Source organism: Macaca thibetana, chromosome Y (genome assembly GCF_024542745.1).
Source record: "Macaca thibetana thibetana isolate TM-01 chromosome Y, ASM2454274v1, whole genome shotgun sequence".
Classification (NCBI taxonomy): domain Eukaryota; kingdom Metazoa; phylum Chordata; class Mammalia; order Primates; family Cercopithecidae; genus Macaca; species Macaca thibetana.
Genome location: NC_065599.1, coordinates 11,584,710 through 11,606,116, shown reverse-complemented (window position 1 = coordinate 11,606,116; position 21,407 = coordinate 11,584,710). Strand labels below are relative to the sequence as shown.

The following is a 21,407-nucleotide window of genomic DNA, read 5'->3' as shown; positions in this document are numbered from 1 at the left end:
CATAGCTGTTCAGTGGTTGACATTCTCGGATTTGACAGCGGCATCCTTCACTTGTGACTGTGCCGCTCTGGAATGAGGTTGACCAGATGCTGCTGCTGGCCACGCGAAACTGATCCCACGTGAAACTGATCCTACAGGCTGTGGCAAGCAAAGGCTCACACCTCCCCATGTCTGACATCCATGAATCACAGCTGGGTCTCTGGAAAAATGAGTGAGTACAGGAACAAAATCAAACAGGAGACCTCATCCACCACTATGTCTCAGAGAGGATATTGCGGCCCCTGAAAGGAGGTCATCTCTCTTGGAACTTTTGTACTCAGTTGTACTTAACGCGGCAAGGAAAACGGCACATTTGTGTTGGAAAATGTAATTATTTATGGCACCTGTGATAATTGGGCACTTTGGAATCACAAGGTTTATGGTTGAGGACCACCTGGGGTGATTATCCCCCAAAATGTTTCTTTGGCTTCTTGAAGTTCTGCAGAGGTTGAGGCAGCTGTCTGAAAACTAGAGGACAGAGCCCTGTGGGCAGGTGGGTGTGAGAAACTCAAACACTGCAGTCTTCACAGACCCACAAGCCACGGACAGGTGCGATGTGTTTCTAGGGACAGCGGCTATGCTGAGACAGGATATCACAGGGTCACATCAAGGACCCCAGTCATGTCACAACTCTTAGACCAGAGCTGCTGCTGCAGTTTCTGGTTGTAGGTGACGTGGAGGGACTTGGTCTCTTTCTCGTTGTACAGGTAACGGCCACCAACTCCTTCCAGCTCTGGGGTGACCGCTGCGTAGATGGAAGTCCACGCTCCCTCATCAGGGGTCTGGTGGAAGAAGAAAAGAAGGCTACGATGAGACAAATTCCTGAGCAGGAAGCAGCATTCTCCGGACTCACGTGGATGCTGCGGGGAAAGGTGGAATATATTCATCAGCTGCACTGAGAAATGTATGTGGAAAGCGAGGTTGGGTGATCACTCGGAACCACAGCTTCTCTGCCGCTGGGTTTCTTTATAACAGGCACTGACAATAATGCACCCAAGTGGGTTGCATTTCAATGGTAGGTTAATCCATCTCACTAGGCAGATGCATATTAAAATCCCTGATGTACGTATTTAATTCACACACTCTTTATGGGACCGAAATGCTTATTCACTGACTAGAAGCAGATGAGTGAGTGCTTGGCCTCTGTATTTAACAAACAATATTAAGCAATTAGATGAAACATCAGAACATCAAAAAGATTGTTGGTTTCAATTCAGCAAGGCATGCTACATCGGAGATTTGGGGCATTTATGGGCTGTGATCATATGCTTCATGGAAACAAGACAGTTCAAAAAGGAACGTGAGATGCAGAAAAAGGTTTTTCAAAGACTGGGGATTTTACCCTAGTGGAAGGTGATAGTCTTGAAACACAGCACACCCTGGTTTTCTACAGTGGGAGTTGGCCTTTGGTCATGGTCAGCGGGATGGAAGAAACGGAGGATTCTCAGAGGAATTAGAAGTTGTGGGACCTGAGAACCTTCAGAGCTAGGATGCAATAATCCAGGAACCAACACAGTCCTTCTTAACATCTGACTGTCACAATGAAGATGTTTCAGGAGGTCATCTCTCATAAGAAGCTTCTGGGAATCTGGTGAACGTATCCACCATGTGGGGGCACGGTCTATGAACCAGGAAGTAGGTCCCTGCCAGACACAGAATCTGCCATGCATTGATCTTGAACTTCCAGCCTCCAGAACTGTGAGCAACAAGTGTCTGTTGTTTACAGGCTGCCCAGGCTATGGTGTTTTGTGACAGCAACACAAACAGACTGAGACATTTGATGTCCAGAGTTTTTACTGGGGTTTCATTGCATAGGTATGATTGATTCAGTCATTGGTCACATGATCAAATTCAACCGCCAGTCCCTCTTTCTTCCCCAGAGGTCAGGCTGGCCCCAAATTCCAACCCCCTAATGACATGGTTGGTGTTTCTGGTGGCTAGCCCCATCTTGAAGCCATTTAGGAAGCACCAGCAGTCACCTCATTGTACAACCAGGGCGTTGGTAGCATTTGTGAAATTGCAAGAGTTTTACAAGTTCCTCCTTGTTACAGAACCAGGAATAAAGACCAGATACTGCCTTTGTCATGTCCCCTCTAGTTTTCTGGGAGTGATGATCCATTCGCCCAAACTGATCTCACCTCTCACCAGTGCCCCTAGCACTGCGGTGGCTCATGCCTGTAATCCCAGTGCCTTGGGAGACCAAGGAAGGAGGATTGCTTGAGTCCAGGAGTTCGAGACAAGCGTGGGCCACATGGCAAACCCTAGCACTGGTGAGAGTTCAGGCACACGCCCTCCCAAAAGGAAAAGGACAGACTCTGTGGGGTGGCCTGTGACACCCAGTCACTTCAGAAATTCTCCTGCTCCCAGTTCACTGCCTCACGGTCTTGACTTCAGCAGCCAATGTGATGGGGAAAGGCATGGTAGCGAATCCAGTGTGCCCACCAGCCCATCCTCTGGGTGCCGAGCAAGGGGAAGAGGAAGGCCGGACCCCAGTGCGGGGACAGAGCTGCCAGACTCCTGACGTTGTTTCCCACTGACTTGTCTCTGCTCTTCTGCTGCCTAAAAAGAAATGGATGGAGCTAGAGAACTTCCCAAGTCTGGAAATCACCTAGGGGGGTGCCCGGAGGTTTTGCAAACCCAAAGTGTCCCGGGAGATTTGGAGGCTGATATGGTCTGGCTGCGTCCCCACCCAGATTTCATCTTAAACTGTAGTTCCCATAATTCCCACGTATCATGGGAGGGAGTCAGTGGGAGGTACCTGAATCATGGGAGTGGGTCTTCTCGTGCTGTTCTCATGATAGTGAATAAGTCTCACGAGATCTGATGGTTTCATAAAAGGCAGTTCCCCTGCACACACTCTGTTGCCTGCCGCCATGTAAGACATGGCTTTGCTCCTCCTTCACCTTCCGCCATGATTATGAGGACTCCCCAGCCATGTGGAACTGTGACTCACCCACATCTGTACATGCCAGGCAGTGCTAAGAACCAGGCAGGGAGGGAGGGGACGGACCTGTCTGCACAGAGTCCTGCACCTGCTGGGAACAACTCAGTGTCATCAGCTATGGCCTGGGTCAAAGCACCTTTGTTTTGGGTATTCAAAGGTCAGTGAAGGGTTGAGTGAAAGGGAAGGAAAAAGACAGAGAAACAAAAAAAAATATCAAAGGAAGGAAGAAAGAGAAGGAGAAAGAAAGAAAAAGAGGAAGAAGAAAGGAAGAAATGAGAAAGGAATGAAGGAAGGAAAGAAGGAAGCAAAAAAGGAGGGAAGGAAGGAGGGACACAGAGAGGGAGGGAGGCAGTAAGAAAGGAAGGAAGCAGAGAACAAGAAAGAAAAGAGGGAAGGAAGGAAGGAGAGAGAAAGGCAGCAGAGAAGAAAGAAGGGAGGAAGAAAAAAGGGAGAAAGTAGGGAAGAAGGGAGGAATGGAAGGATGAAAAGAAGAAAAAACAGGAAGGAAGGAAGGAAGCAAAGAAGGAAAGAAGGAAGGAGAGAGAAAGCAAAAAAAAAGAAAGAAGAGAAACAAAGAACCAAAGAGAAAGAAGGAAGGATGGGAGGGAAGGATGGGAGGGAGGAAGGGAGGCAGGGAAGGAGGGAAGGAGGGAGGGAAGGAGGGAGGGAAGGAGGGAGGGAGGAAGGGAGGGAAGGATGGGAGGGAGGAAGGGAAGGGAGGGAGGGAGGGAGGGAGGGAGGCAGGGAGGGAGGCAGGAAGGAGGGAAGGAGGGAGGGAGGGAGGGAGGGAAGGAAGGAGGGAAGAAAGGAAGGAAAAAAGGGAGGCAAAAGGAAGGACTGGAAGAAAAAAGATAAGAGGAAGGAAGGGAGGGAGGAATTTATTCCTCAGAGCCTTTGCTGCATTTACCAATTCTGGTTCTGCCCCCATTTGACCAAATATCTGGGGTGACTCTGAGAATTCTGATTTCTAAGATAAGGCAGACATTGTGAATTTGAAATAGCAAATCCCTTTCGTGTCATTCAAGCCACGATTTGCTTTTATTAGAGCTCCTGTTCTCCAGATAGCATCCAGGGCACGCAGAGCTATTTGCCTGAGACTGTTCAAAGAGCTTCAGAAAAGCTGCTCCCTCTGAACTCCACACTTAACTTGTATTACACGTGCTGGGCTTTGCAGAAGAGAAACACACAGGGCTTCCCTTTGTCCTTGGGGCGGGTCCCGTGTGCTGTGTGCAAGGAAACTTCCTAACTCTCCACTGCCAGGAGCAGAGGGCAGTAGGAATGGCATCACCCAGGATGTCTCCTAGGGATGAGGCTAGCAGGGCGTGGGGGGTGAACTGTCCAGCTCTCTGCAAGGCACACAGAGGCTCGTTCACCTTCTGTAAACATCGCTATTTGAATGCAGACGCTGGCGGTAGATCCTTGAGATGTGCTCAGAGAGATGTGAGGGCACGTGGATTTATTTCAGCACCACCCACATCTTAGGGCAGGAACTCACACTCAGGGAAGTGGCTGGCAAGTAACGAGACTCCGAGCTGAGCTTCCCAAGGAGAGTTTCCATGCCCCCGAGTTGTGGAAGAGGGGACGGAGCAATGCTGTGGTCAAAGAAATTCAGAGACCTGTGCCCAGGCTCAGCCGCTTTCCTGGAAGAATGTTCTGAACATTCTACAAAGGCCACGCTTCCTCTCCATACCTCTGCTCCAGCCTCCCAGGGATCCTGCTGCTCCTGCCACAATGTCCCCTGCCTCTTGCCTCTCTGTACCTGCTGCTTGCTCCTTCTGGAATGTTCTGTAAAATAGGTTTCCCGGGGCTGGATGTTTTCTGGGATGCTGACTCACACGCAAATCAGAGGGTCATACAACCTGTGCGTGTGTGTGTGTGTGCACAGATATACGCAGGTACATGTGTGCATGTATGTGGGTGTGTGTGCACAGATATACGCAGGTACATGTGTGCATGTATGTGGGTGTGTGTACTTGTGGGTAGAAGTGTATTATGTGATTGTATGTGCACAGCTGTATGTATATGTGTAAGCATAAGCATGTATGTGCATGTGCATGAATGTACATGTGAATGGGTACGTGTGTGTATTCATGCGTGTGTCTGGGGAAATACATGTGCATGTGTGTGTGTGGGCACAGATGTGTGGGTATGTGCCTGTGTTTGCACATGTGTGTATGTGCATGTGTGCATGTGTGTATATGTATGCATGCATGTGAATGTGTACTTGTGGGTAGATGTGTATTGTATCAGTGTAAGTGCATGTCTGTATATGGATATGTGTGAGCATATGTACGTACGTGGATGTGCATGAATGCACGTGTGAATATGTGCATGTGTGTATAGGAATATACATGTATTTGCATAAGCATGTGTGCATGTGTGCGTGTTTGCTGATGCATACATGCACACATGCATGTAGGCGCAGATGTGTGGATATATGCGTGTCTTTGTATGGGTTTGCACATGTGTATATGTGCGTGTGTGTGCATGTGTCTATGCATGTATGTGAATGTGTGTGCATGTGTGTCTATGCATGTATGTGAATGTGTGTGCATTTATGGACGTGTGCATGTGTACAATGTGTATGTGGGGTGCAGGTGCGTGCATCTGCTTGCGTCTATATGTATTTGTACATGTGTGCATGTATATGTGTGTGCATGAGTGTGCACATGTGTACGTGCACACACATGCTCTCAACTCCCCAGTGAGAGCTGTGGGTTGTGCTAAACTTCTAGGGATGTTTCATGTCTTCAGTGACCACCTGAAGCAGAGAGGATTAAGGAAACCTTCGTTTAACTACAATCCCATAAGACACACACACAAACCTGCTCTTACCAGGAATAAACACTCACCTGACAGACAATGCAGAGGAGATGGCGTGTGCTGTTTAATGTCAGGTAACATAGGTCTTAGGTGGGCTCTGTGATGACTGATTTCATGTATTGGCTTCATGTATTGATCTCATGTATTTAATTGGCTGGGCTATGGTGCCCAGATATTTGGTCAAGCACCATTCTTGGTAGTTTGTGGATATCACAAACATCTGCAAATCAGCTGAGTTTAAGCAAAGGAGAGGACTCTTCATCATGTGGGTGGGCCTCACCTGAGCAGGAGAAGGCCTTCACGGCAAACACTTTGTCACTTCCCAGAGAAGAAGGAATTCCACTCCAGACTGTACCAGGGCAATCCTGCCTGAGTCTCCACCCTGCCCTGCAGATTTTAAGCTCAAGGCTGCCATGTCCACTCTTGTCCAGGTCTCCAACCTGCCAGCCAGCCTGCCAATTTTGGACTTGCCCCGCCCCTACAATCCCAAGAGCCAGTTAGTTAAACTCAACCTCTCTCTACGCATAGATCCTGTCGGTCCTGTGTTTCTTGAGAACTGTGACTAATACAAAACTGACCGGTCTCGATGGCAGAGACTCTGGGCATTCTGAAACCAGGAAGAAATGCCAAGCTCCAGGAATGATCTTGGCTTCTCTCCCAGCTTGAGGCACTGGAAGGTCTTGCAGTCAATCAAAGCACGGACACTGCTGGCTGGTTTTTAAGGCTGCACCGAAGGAGGGAATTCATCGACTCAAGGGAAGAAGTTTCCCATCCAAAGAGGCTGTTTCTTTTTAGGGTGGCAGCCTCAGAGCCTATGACGTCTTTGTTCCCGGGGAGTCTGTCAGAGCCACCAGAGAGTCCATCACAGACATACACACACTGCGGAAAGGAGAGATGGCGTGTCCTCGGACAGAACGACCCTTCCCGGTTCCGTTACTTCCATGGCGTTCCATGTGTACGTCGAATTGATCCAGGTGGCAGCACCTCTGAGCCCGAGAGAACCTCCCTCTTTCCCTCCCTCTCTCTTATGCCCTTCTTCTTCCTCCTTCGCTTCCTCTTCCTTTTTCTCTCTCTCTTTTTCTCTCTCTATTCCTCTCTTCTTCCTCCTCCATCTTCTCCTCCTCCTCTTTCACTTCTTCCTCCTCCTCTTTCCCCCTTATCCTCCTCCTGTTTTTCTCTCTATCCCCCTCTCTCTCCCTTCCTCTTCCTCCTTTATTTCTCCTTTCTTCTCTCTTCTTCCTCCTCCTTCGTCTTCTCCTTTTTCCTTTTCCCCCTTATCCTCCTTTTCCCCTCTCTCTCTCTTCCTTTCTCTTCTCTGCCTTCTCTTCTTCCTTTTTTCTCTGTTCTCCTCTTCTTGCCTTTTCTCTATTCCTCTTTCTCTTTTTTCTCCTCCTTCATCTTCTCTTCCTCCCCTCACCTCTTCCTCCTTTCTCCCTTATCCTCCTCCTGTTTTTCTCTCTATCCCCCTCTCTCTCCCTTCCTCTTCCTCCTTTATTTCTCCTTTTCTCTCTCTTCTTCCTCCTCCTTCATCTTCTTCTTTTTCCTTTTCCCCCTTATCCTCCTTCTCCCCTATCTCTCTCTCCCTTTCTCTTCTCTGCCTTCTCTTCTTCCTTTTTTTCTCTGTTCTCCTCTTCTTGCCTTTTCTCTATTCCTCTTTCTCTTTTTTTCTCCTCCTTCATCTTCTCTTCCTCCCCTCACCTCTTCCTCCTTTCTCCCTTATCCTCCTCCTGTTTTTCTCTCTATCCCTCTCCCTTCCTCTTCCTCCTTTCTTCCTCCTCTTTCTCATCATTTTCTCCCTCTTCTTGCTCCTCCATCTTCTCCTTCTCTTCCACTTCTTCCTCCTCCTCCTCTTTCTTCCCCTTATCATCTTCTTTTCCTCTTTCTCTGTCTTCCTTCCTCTTCTCTCTCCTCCTTCTCTTCTTCCTCCTTTTCTTTCTCCCTTTCTTCCCTTTTCTCTCTTTACTCCTTTTTCCTCCTCCATCTTCTCCTCCTTCACTTCTTCCTTCTCCTCCTCCTTTTTCTCTTTCTATCCCTCTCTCTCTTCCTCTCCTCCTTATTTTCCTCCTTTTATTTTTTCTCCTTTTCCTCCTCCTCTTCCTCCTTTTTCTCTCTCTCCCTTCCCTTCCTCCTCTTCCCCCTCTCTGCCCCCTCTATTATCCATTTACAGTATAATCCAGGCTTTCCTAAAAAAAACTAGATAATTTTCACACTCTACTCTTCTGTTTCTCAAAGTCTTCCTCTGAATCGAACTCACTCTTGTTCACTTGTGTGAGGCTGGGGGATTCCTGAGTGAATTTTTATCCACTTGTTTTGAAAACAACAATAACAACAACAACGAAAGCAACAGAACTTCCTTCAGGATTCAGATGGAATTACCAAGCGCTATCTTCTATTGTCCACAGCCCCAAAGCTGGGGCTCAGTCTCCTGCAGTCCTGGGGTCAGGGGTCCTCACGCTTAGCACTCAAGAGAATCAGCCCGAGAGCTTGTAAAAACAAGTGCACCCCTGATATTTCTGACTCGGCGGGTCTTAGGAGGCCCAAGAATCTGCATTTTTTTTTTCTTTTTTAGATGGAGTCTCACTCTGTCGCCAGGGCTGGAGTAGTGGCATGATCTTGGCTCGTTGCAACCTCCGCCTCCCGAGTTCAAGCAATTCTCCTGCCTCAACCTCCCGAGTGGCTGGGATTACAGGCGCCCGCCACTACGCCCAGCTAATTTTTTGTATTTTTAGTACAGATGGGATTTCACCAAGTCGGCCAGGCTGGTTTCGAACTCCTGACCTCATGATTCACCTGCGTCTGCCTCCAAAAGTGCTGGGATGACAGGCATGAGCCACCGTGCCTGACCCAAGACTCTGCATTTCTAACCAGCTCCCAGACACTGCTGAGCTCAGAGACCACGCGGGGAACCCCACTCATTCCGGCTGCTTATGCAACTCTGCAAACTCTACACCACGGGTGAAATTCAGCCTGGACCTGTTTCTGTACAGGCTACTACCTAAGAATGGTTTTAGATTCCTAAAGCGGGAAGGAAGGAAGGAAGGAAGGAGGGAAGGAGGAAAGGAGGGAAGGAGGGAGGGGGAGGGAGGGAGGGAGGAAGGAAGGAGGAGGAGGGAGGGAGGGAGGGAGGGAGGGAGGGGAGGAGGGAGGGAGGGAGGGAGGGAGGGAGGGAGGGAGGAGGAAGGAAGGAAGGAAGGAAGGAAGGAAGGAGGGAGGGAGGGAAGGAGGGAAAGAAGGAGGGAAAGAAGGAGGGGAGGAAGGAAGGGAGGAAGGAAGGAAGGAAGAGGGAGGGAGGGAGGGAGGAGGGAAGGAAGGAGGGAATGAACAGAGGAAGGAAGGAAGGAAGGAAGGAAGGAAGGGAGGGAGGGAGGAAGGAAGGGAGGGAGAGAGGGAGGAAGGGAGAGAGGGAGGGAGGGAGAGGGAGGGAGGGAGGAGGGGGAGGGAGGGAGGGAGGGAGGGAGGGAGGGAGGAAGGGAAGGGAAGGGGGGAAAGGGAGGGAGGGAGGGAGGGAGGGAGGGAGGAAGGGAGGGAGGAAGGGAGGAAGGGAGAAAGGAAGGGAGGGAGGGAGGGAGGGAGGAAGGGAGGGAGGGAGGAAGGGAGGGAGGGAGGGAGGAAGGGAGAAAGGAAGGGAGGGAGGAAGGGAGGGAGAAAGGAAGGGAGGGAGGGAGGGAGGGAGGGAGGAAGATGCCAAAGAGACTAGAGGTGGCCGACAAAGACTAAAACACGTCCTATCTGGCCGCCCTCCCGTGTAGAGCAAGGAACTGCGGCTTGGTGGCAGAATTTAATTATCTGCCCCTGTGCAGCTGTGGCTGACAGGCACTGTCTTCCACACACTCTCAGAATGATGAAGTGGCCTTCCTTGGTGGCGCCTTGTGCAGGGAAATGAAAGTTGCCTTCTGAATACACAACACGGTCCTGTAAATCATGCTCCCTGTGGCTTAAATAACACATCCCGTTTTATCTACAGCTTTTTTTAAAAAATGACAATCTTTAGAGACTGGCAAGAGGACAGAAGATGCATAAATGTGAACCCAAACCCAAGAACGCAGTGTGTTCCCTTTTAACACATACAAGGGAATCTTTGAAGTCCCAGACGTCCGCCGGGGGTGCCGGGGAGATGGTGCACAGCAACATTTATAGTAAAATCTGCATAAAGCCCCTCTTCAGTCCTGGGGACTGCTGGAGCTCCAAGCTACAGAGGCCACTCCAACTTCATTCAGTCCAATGAATGCTTAGGAAATGCTCACCCATATTTTGCCCGCTCTTGGGGCAAAGGAAGACAGCTTTAGAAATAACCCCTGCTGCCTGGGAGCTTCCAATAGGCATGGGCAGTGGGTGGAGGGTGAGGCACAAGTGCAGGGAAAAAAAAAAAAAAAGATGAAACACACACAAAATAGAAGAGAAGATAGAGTTTCAAGGGTACTAAATAGAGCCACAAGCAATATAGTCAGAGAGAGGAATGAATGGCTTATAATTACATAATTACACAGCGCTTTACAGTTGAGAAAATGGTTTCCCACATATTCTGTCAGCAATGTTCACAACAATATTACGTGATATTATTATCCAGAATTAACAAATTAGAAAAATGAGAGGCATAGCAGGGAAGGAGAGAAGAAGGGAGCTGTTGCAGGAAATAGCCACAGGCTGATTCTTCCAGAGACCCCTCCCTCATCATCTCCCTTCTTTCTCTGCTTTGGTATGATGAGCCCTGATCCATGCACACAGCTGGGTCCGTGCACATGCATTCAGCATCTCCGTCCCTGCCTTCACCCATGCACACAGCCCTGATCCATGCACACGGCTGGCTCTATGCACGTGCATTCAGCATCTCCGTCCCTGCCTTCACCCATGCACACAGCCCTGATCCATGCACACAGCCCTGATCCATGCACACAGCTGGATCCATGCACGTGCATTCAATATCTCCCTCCCTGCCTTCACCCATGCACACAGCTGGCTCCATACACATGCATTCAGCATCTGCCGCCCTACCTTCATCCATGCACACAGCCTTGATCCATGCACACAGCCCTGATCCATGCACACAGCTAGGCCCACATACATGCAGTCAGCATCTCTGTCCCTACCTTCACCCATGCACACAGCCCTGATCCATGCACACAGCTGGCTCCATACACATGCATTCAGCATCTGCCTCCCTACCTTCATCCATGCACACAGCCTTGATCCATGCACACAGCCCTGATCCATGAACATAGCACCTCTCTCCCTGCCTTCACCCATACACACAGCTAGACCCACGCACATTCATTCAGCACCTCCCTCCCTGCCTTCACCCATGCACACAACCATGATCCATGCACACAGCCCTGATCCATGCACACAGCTGGCTCCAAGCACATGTATTCAGTATTTCCCTCCCTGCCTTCATCCATGCACACAGCCCAGATCCATGCACACAGCCCTGATCCATGCACACAACCATGATGCATGCACACAGCCCTGATCCATGCACACAGCTGGACCCACACACACGCATTCAGCACCTCCCTCCCTGCCTTCATCCATGCACACAGCCCTGATCCATGCACACACAGCCCTGATCCATGAACACAGCTAGACCCACACAAATGCCTCCCTGCCTTCCAGGCACAGAGCCCTAGTCCATACACACAGCCCTGATTCATGCACACAACCATGATCCATGCACACAGCCCTGATCCATGCACATGCATTCAATATCTCCCTCCCTGCCTTCATTCATGCACACAGCCGGGATCCACACACACAGCCCTGATCCATGAACATAGCCCTGATCCACGCACACAGCCCTGGATCCATGAATACAGCTAGACCCACACAAATGCATTCAGCACCTCCCTCCCTGCCTTCTAGGCACAGAGCCCTGGTCCACACACACAGCCTCGGTCCACGCACACAGCTCTGATCCATGCACACAGCCCTGATCCATGCACACAGCTGGCTCCATACACATGCAGTCAGCATCCGCCTCCCTACCTTCATCCATGCACACAGCCCTGATCCATGCACACAGCCCTGATCCATGCACACAGCTAGACCCACACACATGCATTCAGCACCTCCCTCCCTGCCTTCCAGGCACAGAGCCCTGGTCCACACACATAGTCCTGATCCAGGCACAGAGCCCTGATCCACGCACACAGTCCTGATCCAGGCACAGAGCCCTGATCCACGCACACAGTCCTGATCCAGGCACAGAGCCCTGATCCACGCACACAGTCCTGATCCAGGCACAGAGCCCTGATCCACGCACACAGTCCTGATCCAGGCACAGAGCCCTGATCCACGCACACAGTCCTGATCCAGGCACAGAGCCCTGATCCACGCACACAGTCCTGATCCAGGCACAGAGCCCTGATCCACATACATAGTCCTGATCCATGCACACAGCTGGCTCCATACACATGCAGTCAGCATCCGCCTCCCTACCTTCATCCATGCACACAGCCCTGATCCATGCACACAGCTAGACCCACACACATGCATTCAGCACCTCCCTCCCTGCCTTCCAGGCACAGAGCCCTGGTCCACACACATAGTCCTGATCCAGGCACAGAGCCCTGATCCACGCACATAGTCCTGATCCAGGCACAGAGCCCTGATCCACGCACACAGCCCTGATCCAGGCACAGAGCCCTGATCCACGCACACAGCCCTGATCCAAGCACAGAGCCCTGATCCACGCACATAGTCCTGATCCAGGCACAGAGCCCTGATCCAGGCACATAGTCCTGATCCAGGCACAGAGCCCTGATCCACGCACACAGTCCTGATCCAGGCACAGAGCCCTGATCCAGGCACAGAGCCCTGATCCAGGCACATAGTCCTGATCCATGCACATAGTCCTGATCCAGGCACAGAGCCCTGATCCACATACATAGTCCTGATCCAGGCACACAGCCCTGATCCACGCACACAGTCCTGATCCAGGCACAGAGCCCTGATCCACGCACACAGTCCTGATCCAGGCACACAGCCCTGATCCACGCACACAGTCCTGATCCAGGCACACAGCCCTGATCCACGCACACAGCTGTTGTAGGTTTTCTGCAGCAGTATTGAGAACAGCAAAGATATGCAATCCCCCTAAGTGTCTGTCAGCAGAGGACGGGCTAAGATAAAAAACAGTATAGTATAGTATATTCACACCGTGGAATATGATGCAGTCATATCAAAGAAGGAAATCATGTCTTTTGCAGTGACATGGACAAATACTGCGTGTTTCCACTCTTCATTTTATTATTTTACTTTTTATTTTTATTTTTTGAGACAGAGTCTCGCTCTGTCGCCCAGGCTGGAGTGCAGTGGTGCAATCTCGGCTCACTGCAGCCTTCACCTCCTGGGTTCAAGCCATTCTCCTGCCTCAGCCTCTCGAGTAGCTAGGACTACAGGCGTGTGCCATCACGCTGAGCTCATTTTTGTATTTTTAGTAGAGACGGGGTTTCACCGTATTGGTCAGGCTGGTCTTGCACTCGTGACCTCAGGTGATGCACCTGCCTCCGTCTCCCAAAGTGCTGGGATGACAGGCGTGAGCCACCGCACTCGGCCTGTTTCCACTTTCTAAGGTCCCTTGAGTAGTCAGACTCATCAAGACAGAAAGCAGAATGGTGCTGCTAGGAGTGAGGAACAGCAGGGAAATTGGAAGCTGTATTTTAGTGGAAACAGAGCTTCAGTGTGAGAAGCAGGCCGTTGTCCTAACCAACTACTCGGACACCAAAAGCCAAATGCCCATCCTGCCATGTTCTCACTCGTCTGACTTTCAAGTGAGACTTCACCAGTGGGGTCTACACGGACACAGAGAACGGACTGACAATGAGGACCTTGAAAGGCGGGAGGTTGGCAGGAGGTGGAGCATGAAAAAAATCACCTGCGGGTATAGTATTCACTGCTGGGGTGATGGGTTCACCAGAAACCCGGACTTCCGCTGTGCAATGTCTCCATGCAAGAAATCTGCACCTGTATTCCTTGAATTTATAATAAATAAGCAAATCAATAAATACATAAGCCAGGCCAGGCAGGGCACAGTGGCTCATGCCTGTCATCCCAGCACTTTGGGAGGCCAAGGCAGGCGGATCACGACGTCAAGAGATCAAGACCATCCTGGCCAACATGGTGAAATCCCATCTCTATTAAAAATATGAAAATTAGCTGGGCATAGTGGGACATGCCTGTAATCCCAGCTACTCAGGGGGCTGAGGCAGTAGAATCGCTTGAACCCGGGAGGCAGGGGTTGCAGTGAGCCCAAACCGTGCCACTGCACTCCAGCCTAGGCAACAGAGCATCTCAAAAAAAGAAAGAAACCTGTACCTGTACTCCTTCAGTTTACAATAAATAAGGGAATCAATAAATACACAAGCCAGTTGGTGAGAGGAGCCATTAAGATAAACAAAGCCTTGTGAAGGGAAAAGCAGGCACCCAGGCGAAGCCCTGTCTTCGGAGGTTTGGCACAGGCCTGAATGAAGTGAAGGAGAGGGACTGGATACCTGGGGGAAGGGCACGCGTGGAGGAGGAAACAACCAGGGCCGAGGCTTGCATGTTGGAGGGAAGGGGTGAAGTCCCTGGTGGTTCCACCTGGAGCAATTTCTTTTTTTCCTCTCTTTTTTTTCTTTTTTTTTTCTGAGGTGGAGTTTCGCTCTTGTCACCCAGGCTGGAGCGCAGTGGTACAATCTCGGCTCACTGCAACCTCCTGCTCCCGGGTTCAAGTGATTCTCCTGCCTCAGCCTCCCGAGTAGCTGGGATGACAGACGCCCGCCACCACACCCGGCTAATTTTTGTATTTTTAGTAGAGATGGGGTTTCACCACGTTGGCCAGGCTGGTCTTGAACTTCTGATCTCAGGTGATCCACCCGCCTCGGCCTCCCAAAGCACTGGGATTACAGGCGTGAGTCACCACGCCCGGCCACCTGGGGCATTTTCAGTGGAGCACGGGGGACTGGAAGTGAATTGTATGAGTGATTACTATATGGGGATTTGCCGCAATGGAGACTGTAGTCAGGGACAGTCCCCAGGTGAAACAGAAGGTCCAGCTAGGGTGGTTAGATTTGTTTATTTAAAAAAAAAAAGAAATTGGGGGGCTGGGTATGGTGTCTCATGCCTGTAATCTCAGCACTTTGGCAGGCTGAGGCAGGTGGCTCACTTAAGACTGTGAGTTCGAGGTCACATTGAAACCTACTGAAACCCTGTCTCTACTAAAAATATAAAAATTAGCCAGGCATGGTGGGACGCACCTGAGGTCCCAGCTACTCAGAAGGCTGAGGCAGAATTGCTTGAACCCAGCAGGCGGAGGTTGCAGTGAGCCAAGATCGCACCGCTGCACTCCAGCCTGGGCAACAGAGCAAAGCTCCATCTTAAAAAATAAAAAAATAAAAAACAATTCCCAGTACCTGCATCCTTGACTTGACTCATTAACCCGTCACCCTCTCGGCACGTCAATCCAAGTTCCAATCAACCCCAAGACACATTTTCATTAGACTGCACGGTGGATGCAAACACATGCTTAAGACAAGCAATGATACAAGTGGTCTGCTTCATGGTGAAGTGGGCACAGTCTACACTGCAAATTTGTGCATGTTGATGGCAGGCCTGATCACACGATTTCAAAGTGGTCAGGATGTCCTGTACGGTGGAGCTGATACACTCAGCATTTACAATAGCTTTTTTTTCTTTTTTTTTTTGAGGTGGAGTTTCGCTCTTGTTGCCCAGGCTGGAGTGCAGTGGCATGATCTCGGCTCACCACAATCTCCGCCCCTGGGTTCAAGCGATTCTCCTGTCTCAGCCTCCCAAGTAGCTGGGATTACAGGTGTCTGCCACTGCACCTGGCTAATTTTTGTATTTCTAGTAGAGACAGGGTTTCTCCATGTTGGTTAGGCTGGTCTCAAACTCCTGCCCTCAGGCGATCCACCTGCTTTGGCCTCCCCAAGTGTTGGGACTACAGGCATGAGTCACCACAGGAACCCGGTGGCCGATAGCTCTTTTTTGTAACACCCATTGATCTTAAGACAATGAGGGTGGGAAGAGAGGTAACAGTCACGTTCACTGACTCCCTCGGAGGGGCCTACATTGTAGGGGGTTACTGAGTTTCACTGATGAAGCTGTGAGGAGCTTCCTAGAGGTCTGAAGAGCACACGTGCCCTCTGAAAGATTAATAAGCTACTCTCCTACCGAGGCTGAGACCATCCGCATGTCTCAGCATGAGGAATGGCCTGGTGCATCTGTATACCGGACAAATCAAACCCCTCGTCTTTATACACGCACAAACCATAATCCCAGTGCTTGGGGAGGCCACAGCAGAAGGATCGCTGGGGGCCAGGAACTGGAGACCAGGCTGAGCAACGTAGCAAGACCCTGGCTCTACCGAAAAATGTTTAAAAAATTAGCCAGGTGTGGTGGTGCATTCCTGTAGTCCCAGCTACTCAGGAGGTGGAGGTGGCATGATTGTTTGAGTCCAGCAGGTCGAGGCTGCCATGAGCTGTCATTGTGCCACTGCACTCCAGCCTGGGGGACAAGGTGAGATCCCGTCTCAAAAACCAACCAACCAACCTCCTGGTTTTTCTCCAGGTAGTAACTGGTCGCCCAGGTGAGTGGCTGTGAAACTGGAATCGAGTCCATGTGTTCTGATGACACAGAGGATAGCGGCTTCAGAGTGACACACAACTATGCCCTCAGATGATATGAAACATCACAGAGATATGTACGTCACACAGATTCTCTCCAGGGACCACTGGGCAGGTCCTGCAACGTTTGTCTTTCTTGGTTTTTTTTTTTTTTTTTTTTTTTTTTTTGAGATGGAGTTTCAGGCTGGAGTGCAGTGGTGCAATCTCAGCTCACTGCAACCTCCGCCTCCTGGGTTCAAGCAATTCTCCTGCCTCAGCCTCCCAAGTAGCTTGGATGACAGGCACGCACCACGACGCTTGGCTCATTTTTTTGTATTTTTTAATAGAGATGGTGTTTCACTATGTTTGCCAGGCTGGTCTCGAACTTTTGACCTCAAGTAATCTGCCCAGCTTGACCTCCCAAAGTGCTGGGATTACAGGCATGAGACACGGCACCCAGCTGATCTTCCAAGTCTAAATATACAATGCGTGCATGCATACGCAGTAGTAAATAATACATATACAGCAATACAGAACTAGCATTATAAAGGCAGCATCAAGCTACTGCTGCTGGATAGCCTTTTCTTCAAAATTCTTACATTATTTTAATTTCATTGTCAGGCTAATGCATATTTCTTCTACTCTAGAATTTTAAAGTTTCCATAATGTTGTCTCTTATACAAAGGCAGAGTGTGACTCAAGCAACGCCCCGTGGTTATTTTTAATCGAAATTTGCAGATGATGATCAAAGGATTAAAGAATGATTCATGTGGCTGAAGTTCCACTTTGCTTGTTAAATATTTACGGGAAAAAAAAAAAAAGGCCAGCCATGGTGGCTCATGCCTGTCATCCCAGCACTTTGGGAGGCAGAGGTGGGAGAATCACCTGAGGCCAGGATTTCAAGGCTGCCGCCAGGCATTGTATCATAATCCCAGTGCACAAGACCACCCTGGGTGAATAGCAACATTCCTTCTCTACACAAAAAAAAAAAAAATGCACTGCAGCCAGGGTAACAGAGCAAGACCTGGTCACTAAAAAATTTAAAAGAGGCCGGGCGCGGTGGCGCATGCCTGTAATCCCAGCACTCTGGGAGGCCGAGGAGGGCGGATCACGAGGTCAGCAGATCAAGACCATCCTGGCTAACACGGTGAAACCCTGTCTCTACTAAAAATACACACACACACACACACAAAATTAGCCAGGCGTGGTGGTGGGCACCTGTGGTCCCAAGTACTCGGGAAGCTGAGGCAGGAGAATGGCGTGAACCCGGGAGGCAGAGCTTGCAGTGAGCCAAGATCGTGCCACTGCACTCCAGCCTGGGCCACAGAGGCAGACTCCGTCTCAAAAAAAAAAAAAAAAAAAAAAAAAAATTTAAAAAGAGAAAAACAGCAAATGTTCTCCTTGGATACCAAAGTCACTCTGAGGGATTCATGGGGGTTTTATAAGCATGGAATGTATCCAAATTGTGGTGTCTTGCTAGCAAAAACTTAGTGCTTAATACAGTAACTAATATTTTGAAATTCCTTTGCTTGAGGAACTAGAGATGCAAAGAACAATGGATAAGAAAGCAAACTACAAAATAAGGGCAGTACAGTTGGGCGCAGTGGCTCACGACTGTCATCCCAGCACGTAGGGAGGCCGAGGCGGGCGGATCACCTGAGGTCAGGAGTTCGAGACCAGCCTGGGCAACATGGTGCAACCCCATCCCTACTAAAAATACAACACTTAGCCAGGCATGGTGGCAGGCACCTGTAATCCCAGCTACTGGGGAGGCTGAGGCAGGAGAATCACTTGAACCCGGGAGGCAGAGGTTGCAGTGAGCCGAGATCACGCCACTGCACGCCAGCCTGGGCGACACAGCGAGACTCTGTCTCAAAAAACAAAAAAAAGGAAAAAGAAGAAAAGAAATTCCATTGCTTGAGGAATTAGAGATTCGAAGAAGAATTGATAAGAAAGCAAACTGCAAAATAAGGGAAGGAATTAATCCCCCGAAAACGTGTGCGATGGAGGAGCGCAGCTCATTTCATGAGAGACTTTCAGATGAAACGAAGAGCAATGCCAGGAGTCCAAGAGGGAGAAAAGGAAATTTGTAACCAAGCATTAATTCCAAAACTTGATGAAACAGACAATTATCTAAGGGAAAAGCTGTCTAAACTGACTCAGAAAGAGGTGGAAAACTTCAACGAAGCAATAGACGCCCCAGGAATTTTGAAAGCTGAGTTAGAATCGCTCTTCTGAAAATTCCTCAACCCACGCGGTTTTGAAGGCGAATCGTGACAGTGTTTCAAAAGCAGGTGCTTTTAAAAATGCTAATTAGACGATTCTACAAGGTAATGGGAAAAACAGAAAAGCTTCTTGAGGTTCTTTCTTTGTTTTGTAAACAAATCATTAAAACTTTAGAATCCCAACTTGAGATAGACAGGAAAGAAAGTAAATCTATAGCTCCCAGATACATATCACTGCAAAAGACCTCAAGGGGGACAGGCACGGTCGCTCACTTCTGTCATCCCAGCACTTCGGGAGACCGAGGCGGGCAGATTACTTGAGGCAGGTCAGGAGTTCGAGACCTGCCTGGCCAACATGGTGAAACCCTGTCTTTACTAAAAATACAAAAACTAGCCAGGCGTGGTGGTACACACCTGTAGTCCCAGCTACTCAGGAGGCTGAGGTAGGAGAATTGCTTGAACCCAGGAGGCGGAGGTTGCTGTGAGCCGAGATCATACCACGGCACTCCAGCCTGGGTGACAGAGAGATTCCATCTCAAACAAACAGACAGAGAAAAAAACTCAAGGGAATGGCTGGGGCATGAAATCCTGCAGTGCTTAAGAAGATAACGCATCATAACAACACAGATCATTGCAGAAACGTGGGACCATTCAGTGGCTGGATCTTAAAAACCAATATCCCAAAGTACGGGGCTTTATCCTGCGGAACTGAAGACGCCTCAAGATCTCTCTGACCTCCCCGTCCTGGGTCCTCTGTGTCTCCCGATGCACAGGATGAAATTGTTCTCTGAAATTCCCTGAAGTCCGGACCCGCCAAAGAAGAAAAATGACCACTGGCCCCTTCCCTGAGCTTCTGAACCCACATCGCGGGAGGAAAGACTGACGTCTGCCAACAGCCCTGCAGAGAATTCTCATAAACCACTGTCTGTTCTGCGGGCTCAACAGCCTCTGTCCCTGGACAGACTCGTCATAAACCATTATCTGAGGCCGGGCGCGGTGGCTCAGGCCTGTCATCCCAGCACTTTGGGAGGCCGAGGCGGGCGGATCATGAGGTCAGGAGTTCAAGACCAGCCTGGCCAACATGGCGAAACCCCATCTCTACTAAAAATACAAAATTAGCCGGCTGTGGGGGTTCACGCCTGTAATCCCAGCTACTCCGGAGGCTGAGGCAGGAGAATCGCTTGAACCCGGGAGGCAGAGGCTGCACTGGGCAGAGGTCGTGCCACCGCACTCCAGTCTGGGCAACAAATCACGAAACTCCATCTCAAAAAAAAAACAAGCAAACAAACAACAACAACAAAAAACATGATCTGTTTTTGGGCCACTGTACATGCTCAAACCCATTGACTTCCCTTAAAAATCATTTGCTGTTCCCTAAATTCCCCCCCAATCCCCCACTCCCTTTCCCCTAAGGAGAAGAGGACAAAAGCATGTGTACCCCCTTCTGCAACGGGGCAGTTCCTCTGACATTCTCCTCCATGTATGAGAATACACTTGCCTGTCATTTCCTTTATTCATCTTTCAATAAGGGAAACTGTATTTTGGGCATTGATTTTTCAGCCAACCTTCAAAATGCAAAGGGGGATGTTTTTCCCTTGGCCTTTCCGTTCCCTACGCTACACAGCTACACAGCGTCACCCACCGAGCTCGCAGGCAACCAAGGCTTTGGGGTGAGAATGTACAAACACATCACCAAATGCGAGCCCCCAACACCGCACACGCGGCCTGGAAGTGGCTGTGTCAGAGGTGTGTGAACCACAGTGACTCCATCTTGAATGGGGGCTGGGTGAAATGAGGCGGAGACCTACTGGGCTGCATTCCCAGACAGTTAAGGCATTCCAAGTCGCAGGATGAGATAAGAGGTCGGTACAAGGTACAGGTCAGAAAGACCTTGCTGATACAACAGGTTGCAGTAAAGAAGTCGGCCAGAACCCACAAAAAGCAAAATGGAGACGAGAGTGACCTCTGGTTGTCCTCACTGCTACACTCCCACCAGCACCATGACACTTACAAATGCCACGGCAACATCAGAAAGCTACCCTGTATGGTCTAAAAAGGGGAGGCATGAATAATCCATCCCTTGTTTAGCGTATCATCAAGAAATAACCATAAAAATGGGCCACCAGCAACCCTCAGGGCTGGTCTGTCTACGGAGCAGCCATTCTTTATTCCTCTACTTTCTCAATAAACTTGCTTTCGCTGTGCACCGCAGACTCCTCCTGAATTCTTTCTTGCACGAGATCCAAGAACCTTCCCTTGGGGTCTGGATTGGGACCCCCTTTCCCGCAGCATCTTCACGTGTAGCCATGAAACAGAGAAGCAGAAGGGGCTTACCTTGAAAAGCAACCAGCTGAAAAGCTTCATTACCAGACGGGTGCCCCAGAACACGTGCTGGTAGAGGTCCGTGTGGACCACCCCAGGGTCCACCACGTTGGCGGTCACGTGGCTTCCCTCAGCCGCCAGCAGCCGCTGGAGGTGGTAGGTGAACAGGACGAGGGCCAGCTTGCTCTGGGCGTACGCTGCGTGGGCTGAGTAGCAGGCACTGCGGGGCAAGGAGGAGAAGGTGTCAGAGGCTGACGGTATATTCCTGCCTAAGTGCCTCATCCGCGCAGCATCTGTGCCAGTGGCCACATCTATAGGCAGCCACCTCCCCTGGACCCACGTGTGATCATGCCATCTCTTGGCCAGTTTTCCAATGCGTGCGGATTGTTCTAGTTCACCTTCGTATTACAGACTCATCCCTTAATTGTATTGGGGTCAGACACGTTAAATTACGTTACT

The 21,407-nt window shown here is 50.0% G+C and overlaps 1 protein-coding gene across 1 annotated transcript in view; it reads right to left on the bottom strand.

The window, feature by feature from the left end:
* Positions 1 to 355: 355 nt before the first annotated feature.
* Positions 356 to 21,407, bottom strand: part of DHRSX (dehydrogenase/reductase X-linked) — a 435,219-nt gene continuing 414,167 nt past the window's right edge. The window contains exons 7-8 of the mRNA XM_050777740.1: positions 20,961 to 21,168; positions 356 to 821 (exon numbers count right to left, since the gene is read on the bottom strand). Coding sequence (XP_050633697.1) covers positions 633 to 821; positions 20,961 to 21,168 — 397 coding nt within the window. The 3' untranslated portion in view covers positions 356 to 632. The remainder of the gene's footprint in view (positions 822 to 20,960; positions 21,169 to 21,407) is intronic.